This window comes from Rhododendron vialii, chromosome 3a (assembly GCF_030253575.1).
Source record: "Rhododendron vialii isolate Sample 1 chromosome 3a, ASM3025357v1".
NCBI lineage: Eukaryota > Viridiplantae > Streptophyta > Magnoliopsida > Ericales > Ericaceae > Rhododendron > Rhododendron vialii.
Genome location: NC_080559.1, coordinates 14834834 through 14846433, shown reverse-complemented (window position 1 = coordinate 14846433; position 11600 = coordinate 14834834). Strand labels below are relative to the sequence as shown.

The following is an 11600-nucleotide window of genomic DNA, read 5'->3' as shown; positions in this document are numbered from 1 at the left end:
TTCAAGCGTTGTCTCTCTCTCTCTCTCTCTCTAATAAGCACAAGTCGCCACTTTCCAATCCCATTCATTTCCAGCATCAGTGTTGGTGGCGTTTCGGCTAACATGACTAGCCTAGGCGTACAAGCGGTGACGGGGCGGTGGTTCATGTTGTTCGCCTCCTTCTTAATCATGTCTGCCGCCGGCACCGGCTACATGTTCGGACTCTACTCCAACGACATCAAGTCTTCACTCGGCTATGACCAAACCACTCTCAATTTGCTCAGCTTTTCCAAGGACTTAGGCGGCAACTTCGGTGTACACTCCGGCTTACTCAACGAGGTCACTCCACCCTGGGTGGTGCTTGCGGTGGGCGCAGTGCTCAACTTCTTCGGGTACCATTGGAATTTTAGAGTTTCATGCCCTCGTTAATTTACATTTCTTCTTTTTTCGAAATCTTCAATTTGGTCTTTCTCTCGGTTCCCAGTTTTCTGTTTTTGTTTATTTTTTTCCCTTTTTCATTTCATTTCATTTTAAACAGACCAATTGGAAATTTGGAAAAAGAGAAAACCAAAAAAAGCATTTCTGATAAAAAAAAATTAATTGTTTTTTGAAGATATATATTAAAAGAACGCATTCATATCTAATAATCTCTTTTCTCAAGATATTTAATATGACGGCCAAGAGGCCGGGCCAAAGAGTCTTGATAGACGTCTGGATGGGCGATCAGGGGTCCCATATGGCTTGGTGAATGCAAAATTTAATGCTATATATACTCCCTCCGTCCCAAATTCTTTGTCCGGTCCGCAAAACGAAGTGTTAAATATAATACAATTTTTGCAAGAAAAATCAAAAATTTTTCAACAACTTACTAGATATCAATGAGTACTTTTAATTTGTGAAAAAAGTTTGAATATTTTTTGAAAAAATTGCATTATTTTTAACACTCCATTTTGCGGACCGGACAAAGAATTTGGGACGGAGGGAGTAATAGATCATGCTCCTATGTTGTACAAAGCCTTTTAAAATTGTGAGGGCGTTAAAGCTCATCGAAACTTTATAGTTAAGTGTGCTCGTATAGCAATGTTGGGATGGGTAATCAACTGGGAAGCTCATGGAACTTGAGCAGTCAAAGCGAACAATAATGCACAAGGCAGAAGCACGTTGTTCCAAATGGTATGTATCAGTGCCGCACCAACCAAAAATATATGAAAAATCTCGAGCCCACACCCAAGGATGTGTGCTTCTAAGTGGGAGATTGTGACTAAGGGTGACAAACGGGCGGGTTTGGGTCAAATTGGGTAAGTTGTTAGTGGGTTGGGTTTTTAATGGGTCATTGACCCATTTAGATCCATTAACTATGAGTCTAATTACCCATACCCAACCCGATCCATTTATTTTAAAGCAAATCCGACCCGCCTATTAACCCAATTACATATATACTAAAAATTATGATCGAAAAATTAGAAAAGTAAAAAAAAATTATGATCGAAACTCATAAATTTTTTCAAAAAAACGAGAATAAGTAATTTTTTTATCTTTATTCAAAAAATTATAAGTTTTGATCAAATTTTTTTACTTTTCCGATTCCTCTCATCAAAACAAATTAATAAGTCACAAAAATATGACACAAAACAAAAAAAATGCAAAAAAAATTTGAATAAGGACAAAAAAATAAGTCAATTTTTTAATCCAAACCCTTTGCGGGACTACCATGAGAGAAATTTATTCATAGCGAAGCACAATTTCACAGGTCCATTCACGCAATTAATGGTTGAGATGTGTTTTCAATTTTGACTGATCAAAATAATTGTTACCGGTTACAATTGATTTTTAATTCGGACCATTTAAAATATTTTTAGACGTGTGTGATTTAGCACAAAATAATTGAATAAAAGAGAGAGAAGGCCATGCTTCTGGAGATTGGGGGGAAAGAGAGAGAGAGAGAGAGAGAGAGAGCGCTCCTGGAGATTTGGGGGGGGGGGGGGGGCCGGGGGAGGGAGAGAGGGGGGCCGTACTCCTCCACTTCCCAATTGCAAAAGAGACCAATTAAGAGATGGAATTTGGTGGGTTACTTTCATTACCCATTGTGTTATTTAAGTTGACCCAATTGATGCCCACTTATGACCCAACTAATAATGGGTTAGCTGGGTTTGAACCCATTCTTATCCAACTAATAAATGTGTTGGGTTGGGTCTATTTTTTAGTTGATGGGTCTGGGTTTGTTAATGGGTCTGGGTTCAATTTGCCACCCCTAATTGTGACGCTCCATAGCCAGGCTAGGACTGGGCTGGGCTAGAGAGTCTCGGTAGATGTTTGGATGGGTGGTGACGGGTCCCACATCGCTTGATAAATACAAAGTTTAGTGCTATATATAATAGATCATGCCTCTATTTTGTATAATATTTTTTAAAGCCGTGAAGGCGTCGAAGCTCATTGAAACTTCATAGTTAAGTGTACTCACCCTGCAGCGACGCGGGAATGGGTGACCTACTGGAAGTCCATGGAGTTTAGGCAACCGAAACAGACAACATTATACAAGTTAGGAGTGGATCGTTACATAATTTTTTTCTAGATTATTCCGGAAAAATGCATTATTCTTATGTTCTCTTTTGCAGACAAAAAAAAAAAAAAAAACTTTTTTTGAAATACAGGTAGCAGTTTTTTTTTTTTTTTTTTATATATATTCAAATCAAGATAAATGAATCAATTAATCAAAAGAAGAAAACACTTCTATAAGCAAGGCACATATTTCAAAAAAAAAAAAATCCTCTCTTTAAACATATCAAACGGGGTCTACATGCATTCTGTTTGTTTCGGGCATAAAATTTTTTTTATTTGTAAAAAACATTTAAATACTACTCCAACTCCAAAGAAACATATGTACTGAGTTGCTCAATCCCAAGCACGTACATCTTACCAAACAAACTATCTCCAAAGCTAGAATAATGCCTGCATCAAATTAATTTCACATTCACTAATCTCTGTTGGTTCGGATAAATAAAATAAAATATATCTCTATTGATTGCAAATATAGAAAGCTTTTACAAAATGAAGCAATAATATTAATTCCAATCTAGCTAGCTTGTTGCTCGCTAGGTCCGTCCAAAAGTTTTCAAATAGCGAAAGATCCAAATTAAATATTCAAAGTTCAAGGAATAAGCCAATTTGAGAGGATGAAATTGACCCGCACGTGTATGTTAATTAGCACTCCTAAAAGAACATGCAAGAGAAAAGATGCATGTGGAAAAGTAAGGTTATTATTATTTTTTTTGATTTTAATTAAGTACACCGCACCCACCCACCCACCAAATTCAAAAGCATCGCACATTATCGATCATGAACACCAACCAATTACTACGTACAAGTACTCCTCCATTCACAGCCCGGCCAATTAGTATCTATCTATATATTACCCTTTCCTCTTAATTTACCCAGTTTCTGTCTCCTTCAGACTCCACTTAATCCCCCCTCCCTCCTCTTTCTCCCCAGCTTTTTATTCGACGTTTTTCCTGTAATATTCCTCTCCCGCAAATGGAGCTAGCCTTTCAGTACGTACTTTTTACTAGCCGCCCCTAGAATGCGGATCGATGCAGCTAGCACATCGTTAATTTCATAATGTAATTATGTATCCATATATATATATATATATATATATTTTTTTTTTTTTTTGTTTTGTGATATGTCCATCCTTGCTTGCTGTACACCTAGCCTACTAAATTATTACACTTATATGTCCATCCGCTTTTTTCCTTTTACAGTCACAGTCGAGAGAGCATCCACCACACTTGGCTCAACTGATCACTATAAAAGTCAAACACCATAAAAAAGTTCCTTATTGCACCTGCACTTTAGTGAGTTCACGTACTACTCCAATTATGGAGTTAAAATCTTCTTGTTATATGACACCAAAGTTTAAAAACTGAATGGAAGCCATTTGTATGTGTTAATATGACAAAAAGTGTAAATTAGTTTAGTTTGTGAATAAATGCTCCAATGGGGGGCGGATTCGCTAACACCTATTTTGACAACAAATGATCGGAGCCGTTCATGTGTTTAAAACATGTATTTTGGTAATTTACGTAACTGACCCTTTAATCCTTCTTTAAATTTGTTTTTATTCATTATGATTTACCTATTGGTGATGAAACATAATTAGAATTACAAAAAGAAATTACTTTCTCATTCTATTTCATTTCATCTGTTACACTAACATAGAATATATCAGAAGAAAAAAATAAAGAAAGATCAAGATATTTCATACTGGCTTATTTTGTCAACAAATATAATAAAAAATAATGATAAGAAAAAAATAAAAAAATAAAAAAATTTGTATAGATATAAAAAAATATATATAGTAAGAAAATTGTAAAGATAAAACTACATTGATTTCTTTCATAACGTAAGAAGAGACCAAGTTAATTTTTTCCTATTTTGGAATTTGATGGGTTAGGAATATAAAAGTGCATTTACCTTGAAAAAACGCATATAGAAAAAAAAATTGAAAAGGAATGAAAAGAGAACAAGATACATGAAGCAAAATTTATTAACTTCATAAAAATAACTATTATAACAATATAAGATGTAAGTATTAGTAATGATTCAAATTTGATCAATTATAATTATTAATTCTATTTTAAATTTTATAAAAAATTCAATTTGAAGAAAAATAGAACAAGAATACTTGATTGCTTAGTTTGCCAAATATCAAGGGTATTTTATAGTAAAACCTAACGACGTTAATGTCAAATAACGGATTGGGTGAATCTGTGTAATTAAGAGTTTGTAAAGCAAAGGAGATTAGTGTAATTTCAGAATTCTCAAGGGAAGTCTGTCCATTTGTTAGAAACCTACAAGAAGTCAGTGAAATATACCTTCGTTGTTACTCCTTCCGTCCCAATTTGTTTGTTTAATTATCAAAATACGTGTTTTTCTAAAATATACTTATATCTTACATTTTATAATATTTTTTATGATTTTGAAGATTTTGTATAATAAAACTAATTGAGATCTATCAAATAAGATCCATATTCCATATTAAAAACATTACAAATTGAAAATTATCGCCAATTCTTTGAGAGGTCAAACGGTCTAAAAAAATCACAAAAGGGACAAACAAATCGGGATGGATGGAGTTTTAGTTTTGTTATTATATTAATGTTATTGTTACTACTTCAGAGACACTTGCTTCTCCTTTGCAACTTCGCTTGGAATATTTGGTGCGATATCTTTTCTTAGTGGAATATTTTTTGGATTTGTCCTTCATCTATCACTGGCCTGATCTCTAATTCTTTTCATAACTTGGAGGAAATTTATTGAAACACCACACTTTATGCCGGTCTTTGGTCTATTTGGAAAGCAAGAAACGACATTGTCTTTAACAATTCCATTCTTACTGTTGAGAAAGTGGTTGACCTTATCAAACTAAGAGTGACTTTTTAGGTTAAAGGGAGATGCAATTTTATAATCTATTCTGTTGAAGACTTCAGAAGCCATTTGGATGACATTAGAAAGCATAAAATCTGAATCCTTTTGTAATTCTCTTTTTTTGTTTTTTTCCCAACTCTTGGTTGGTCTTTTCTCGTTCTCTTTTTGGATTATTGGCTAGCATATGATTAGATTGGTTTTTCCTTTCAATGATGCTTGCCCTATCTTTCTCGATGTACCCATTATCGAGTTTCTAATATATCTTTTTTACCTATCAAAAAATGTCATTGTTACTACTACTACCGCAACGACTACCACTACCACCACTACTACTGTTGCATGTTATTATCATCATTATTTTATTCTTATTGTTGTACTAAATTGTTGTTATGGTTATTGTTATTGTTTCCCTACACACTACACTTCGCAGTCTCGTGAGAGTTATGAAATGTATTTTCAAAGAGTATTCAACTTTCATTTCTATTATCTTGACCCATAGAAATTTATTTATATTGTCTCTGCATTACTCTTTATTTTAACAATGCGAAATTTCAAAATTCCAACAGATACTTCATGATTTGGCTAGCCGTAACCAAAAAGATCTCCACGCCTCAAGTGTGGCAAATGTGCCTATACATATGTGCAGCCGCCAATTCCCAGGCCTTCGCCAACACTGGTGCCCTTGTCACGTGCGTCAAGAATTTCCCAGAGAGCCGTGGCGCCCTTCTGGGACTCCTCAAGGGCTTCGTCGGTCTCAGCGGTGCCATCGTAGCCCAAATCTACCACGGCGTCTATGGCAACGACTCCGAGTCTCTCATCCTCCTCCTTGCCTGGCTCCCAACGGTGATCTCCTTCGCTTTCCTCCGTACGATTCGAATCATGAAAGTGATCCGACAACCCAACGAGCTTAAAGTGTTTTACGATTTCTTGTATATATCGCTTGGGCTGGCTGGTTTTCTCATGGTTATAATTCTACTCGAGAACCAATTTCATTTTACTAGGATGGAGTACGGCGGAAGCGCCGTCACGGTGCTTGTTCTGTTGTTTTTGCCGCTGGCAGTTGTGATTAGAGAAGAGTATGGTATTTGGATGGGGAAGAAATCACAAGCGATAAACAAATCGACGAGCCAATTGGAAGTTATGGTCGAGAAACCAAGTGGGGAGGCGGCGGCTCCGCTGCGGTCGCCGCCGTGCACCAATGGTGCTGCCACAAGTGAACTAAGTATCATCTTTTAAACTTCATCAGAATCTTGGTTGTGAATATTTGGACTGAGTTGGCCTAACGCAAATTTTCTTTCTTTGGAACATGTGGTAGGGAAAGGGAAAATATTTAAAAGAGAAATTATAAAGAAAATGGGCTTCTTTCCCTTGTTTGGTTCTGGTAAGAAAATGAGAGGAAATAAGGAAGAAAAATATTTTTTCTTGTTTGGTTCCAAATGGAAAATGGATGTCAATTGAGAAAAAATAGAGTATTGCTTCACAGATTATTTCCTCTCATTTTCTTTCCCCCGTTTTCTGTAAATTCCAAACAGAGCATTAAGGAGGTTAAGTGTCATTAATTAATGTGTTTTTGCATATTTTGTGTAGTTTTGGAATCGACATCTTCTCTGTCCATCAATGGTGCGCCAACTACAGGTATCATCTTTTAAACTTCATTTGAATATTGGTATTTGGTAATAAAGGCAGGAAAAAGTCCAAAAAATAACTTCTTTCTACCTTATCGTTGTTTTTTAAAAGAACAGTTGAAGGTTTTTGTATTCACTATGGATGCGTTTGAAAACCTTTTCAGTTTTTTTATTTTTAAGAAATTAGAAGTAAAAACAGGTTTATGTTTTTATAAAAACAAAAAAATAAGAAACAAGTGCCATATTTGCGTTTTCTAAAAAAAAAATGGGGAAAAAAAACCTTTTTGTAGTTTTCATAATTTACAAAACCTCTAAAAAAGTTTATTAAAAACAAAAAGTAGAAACTTATTACCAAACAAGTTTTCTTCATTAGTTTTTTAAAAAATAAAACCAAAAATTAAAAATAAAAAAGTTATCAAACGCCCTCTATAGTTTTTACTTTTTGATATATAGACTGTTACAAAAGTAAAATTTTTTTAACAATCACAAATAAAACATTATGGAAAAAGTGGATAATGTCATTACGAATGAATTTTTGAACTGTTTAATTAGACTCAAAAAACAAAAGATCGCATCTAAAATAGGGTTGGTGATGCTCCGAATTCTCTGTTTTATAATCAGTTGAATCATATTGATGTAATTTTACAGCTCAAACACTACCCACTTCCCTAGAGCAACGAGAATCCATCTCCTGCTTCAAAAACATGTTCCGCCCACCAAACAGGGGCGACGACTACACCATCCTCCAGGCCCTCTTCAGCATTGACATGCTCATCCTCTTCTTCACCACTTTCTGCGGCATCGGCGGAACCCTAACTGCCATCGACAATCTTGGCCAGATCGGCACCTCCCTTGGCTACGCAGAAAAATCCATCTCCACCTTTGTCTCCCTCATCTCGATATGGAACTTCCTAGGCCGCGTCTTTGCCGGTTTCGCCTCTGAGATCTTCCTCAAAAAGTACAAATTCCCTCGCCCTTTATTCCTCACCCTCAGCCTCCTCTTCTCCTGTGTTGGACACCTCCTAATTGCTTTTGACGTCCCAAACGGCCTCTACATTGCCTCAGTCATCATTGGATTCTGCCTCGGCGCCCAACTGCCTCTCTTCATGGCAATCATATCCGAACTCTTCGGACTCAAGTATTACTCAACCCTATTCAATGTCGGAGCTATGGCGAGCCCGATCGCATCATATGTACTAAATGTTAAGGTTGCAGGCCACCTGTATGATAGAGAGGCTCGCAGACAAATGGTGGCATCTGGGGCCACTAAAGGGGCAGGGAATGACTTGAATTGTAGCGGGGCGGATTGTTTTAAGTTGGCTTTTATTATTGTAACAGCGGTGACATTTTTGGGGGCGATTGGTTCAATGCTATTGGTGGTTAGGACAAGGAAGTTTTATAAAAGTGATATTTATAAGAAGTTTAGGGAAGAAGCGAAGGTGGTGGAGATGTAGATATGGAGGTGGTGGATGAGGGGTGGGGGAGAGGAAAGGGGGTTGATGGATAGATTGATTAAACCGAGATACTTATATTTGTACTGTATTAAATAAGAACAAAAGGAGGATGGATGCATATATAGGTGTATCAATCATGGGGAGAAGATCGAAGGGATATTTACTAGTTAATGTCTCTTTGCTAGTACTGACGTATATATAGTCCTTGTCCTTGTGTTTTCCCTTATTTTGCGTGGCCAACCAAACCTTTACACTTAATTAATGGGTTCTACAGTATTAGATAATAAAATAAATAAACATTTTTTAAAGCCGATATAAAATAACCGCCGCATTAAGCCTATTGGCTCACATGGTGAAAGCAAGAAATGCTTTAAAAAAAAAAAAAGTGAAATTTGTAGAGATCCGTATTTTCTTTAATTTTTGAAACAATAGTTACATGTCTAATTGAGAAAGTATGGCATGATTAGTAATTAATTAGATTGAGGCTTGAAGTGAAAGAATAGAGAATGGATGGAGTGTAGGTGTGAATAAAAGATATATGTGTATAAATAGAGGGGAATTGATGTTAAGTGGGGGTTGGGGCAATTTATGCCCAATTCATGAGACACTTTTTCCGAATTGTCCAGCCATGGAAAGGAAAAGAATAATTCCCAATATATGGTATTGAAGACAAAAGTATCCCTCTTTATTGTAACACACATTCAAGGAGCAATGAACACACACTCAAGGAGCAATGTACACACACTCAGGGAACAGTATTATATGATTGAAAGTGCAATATTATGTGATTAAAAGAGCAGTGAAGCTATGTCCAACGATTCCCAAGTCAATGAATTTCCACCGATACCTTATAAATGATGCCGTTTTGGATTTTTTTTTTTTTTGGTGTTGAAACATTTGGTTTTATCATTCTCTTAGGACTCTTCAACGAGAGTTCTAGAGCTAAAAATTAATTATGATTCTTTAGAATAAAATGATCAAAAAAATAAAATCTTTGAACCAGTTCAACCGGATTGAAAATCGGAACACTTAATTTTTTTCATTTGGTTTTATGGTCCTCTTAGAGCTTTTCAACGAGACCCTGCAGTTAAAAATTAATTATGATCCTTTAAGATAAAATGATAAAAAAAAATAAGATATTTGCACCGGTTCAAAATGATTGAAAAATTGAAACGCTTAATTTTTTTCATTTGGTTTTATGGTTCTTTTAGGGCTCTTCAACCAGAGCCCTAAAGTTAAAATTAAATTATGATCTTTTAAGATAAAATGATTAGAAAAATAAAATTAATTTTTTTCTTAAATGAGCATAATTAGGTTTTAGCTCTAGGGCTCTCGTTGAAAAGCCCTAAGAGAACCACAAACCAAATGAAAAAATTAAGTGTTTCAATTTTTAATCCGTTTGAATTAGTGCAAAGATCTTATTTTTCTGATCATTTTATAAAAAGGATCATAATTAATTTTTAACTCTAGACCTCTCGTTGAAGAGCTCTGAGAGAAGGATAAAACTAAATGTTTTAACAAAAAAAAAAAAAAATTCAAATCCAGATTCAACTTAGATCCATAGAATAGACAACTTAGATTCATAGAATGGACAATTTAGGTCAAAACCCAGATTCAATTACATATCGACTCATGATCTTATACAAGGGTCAGCTTAGATTCATAGAATGGGCAATTTAGGTCAAAACCCAGATTCAACTACATATCGACTCATGATCTTATACAAGGGGCAACTTAGATTCATAGAAGGGACAAATTAAATTCATAGAAGGGGCAATTTAGATTCATAGAAGGGACATTTTAGGTCCAAATTCAGATTCAACTACATATCAACTCATGATCTCGTACAAGGGGCTACTTAGTTTCATAGAAAGGGCAACTTAGGTTTATAGAAGGGGCAACTTAGGTCCAAACCCAGATTCAATTTAGGTCCATAGAAGGGGCAACTTAGATTCATAGAAGGGGTAACTTAGGTCCAAACCTAGATTCAACTACATATCAACTCATAATCTCATACAATGGGTAACTTAGATTCATACAATGGGCAACTTAGGTTCATAAAAGGGGCAACTTAAATTTATATAATGGGCAACTTAGGTCTATAGAAGGGGCAACTTGGATCCAAACTCAGATTCAACTACAAATTGACTCCATGTATGGGGAATTTCTTTTTCTCCGTTTCATGTATTGAGAATTTTGTTTTCTCCGTTTCATTTATGTGCAATTTCACAAAAACTTGAGGGCATAATAGTCATTTTAGGTGGCCCTTTCCATGTATTGGCAATTTCTTTTCTCCTTTTCATGTCTAGATGAATTTGAAAAAAAGTGGTCCATGAGTTGGGCATTATTTGCCCCTCTTACCACTGTCTGGTAATTCCCCCAATAAATAGAGGTGTGTGAGAAGTAGGAGATCATTTTTATCTCCATTCCTCATCTCTATGTGTTGTCCCTACCTCTCTCCAGCCGATCTCTCTCTCTCTAAACCTCACTCAATCTTGCAAAAAACCTTCAAGAATCAACCTCCTTCCGGCCTTCTGATCGTGTCTCTAAGCTTGAATCGAAGATTTGAAGCTCAAAAAAGCTAGGGCTTGTTCTAATCTCGGAGATCTTTGTTATCGTCTCGAAGTAGGGACTTCTTTACCTCTTTTATGTGTATATATGTTGAAATGATTTAGAAATCGTGCTTTGATCGCTCCCTTTTGTTGCTTGAATGTCTGTCAAAACTGTAGAAAATCGCCTCGAAACAGCGTGGTATTGATGCCCAAAAATACCCAAAAATGGGGTATCAATACCCCATCCTTCTCTGGACTTCCAGCCTGCCAGGTATTGATATCTGACTCAGGGATATCAATACCCTCTGGACAGCTTCGATGCTGTTTTGTATTCCTTCAATCGTTTCAACCCCCAATCGCTTCTAAATCCTTTCGGATACCCTCTAACCCATCTTTGCTTATCTAATTGACGTCCTATGATTAATTGATGTTATTCGTGATCCTTAGGCCTTCCGTTAGTAAGAAATGATAATGGTCTAATTGATTAAAACTTGTTATTTCGCATATTATTGATCGGTCAAATGTTTATGAACGTTTATGGCATATATGTGATATAGTTGGCATGT

At 35.7% G+C, this 11600-nt stretch overlaps 1 protein-coding gene across 1 annotated transcript; it reads left to right on the top strand.

Moving 5' to 3' along the window:
- LOC131319104 (protein NUCLEAR FUSION DEFECTIVE 4-like) lies at nt 1-8707 on the top strand. Its single transcript, XM_058349225.1, has 4 exons — nt 1-371; nt 5970-6625; nt 6991-7038; nt 7677-8707. The coding sequence occupies exons 1-4, from the start codon at nt 103-105 to the stop codon at nt 8480-8482; spliced, it is 1779 nt and encodes a 592-aa protein (XP_058205208.1). The 5' UTR covers nt 1-102; the 3' UTR covers nt 8483-8707.
- Nucleotides 8708-11600: the final 2893 nt, after the last annotated feature.

Coding starts and splice junctions, on each gene's coding strand:
- LOC131319104 (XM_058349225.1), top strand. CDS start 103: ATGACTAGCCTAGGCGTACAAGCGGTGACGGGGCGGTGGTTCATGTTG. Junction 372..5,969: donor GCAGTGCTCAACTTCTTCGG/GTACCATTGGAA, acceptor AAATTCCAACAG/ATACTTCATGATTTGGCTAG. Junction 6,626..6,990: donor TGCTGCCACAAGTGAACTAA/GTATCATCTTTT, acceptor TATTTTGTGTAG/TTTTGGAATCGACATCTTCT.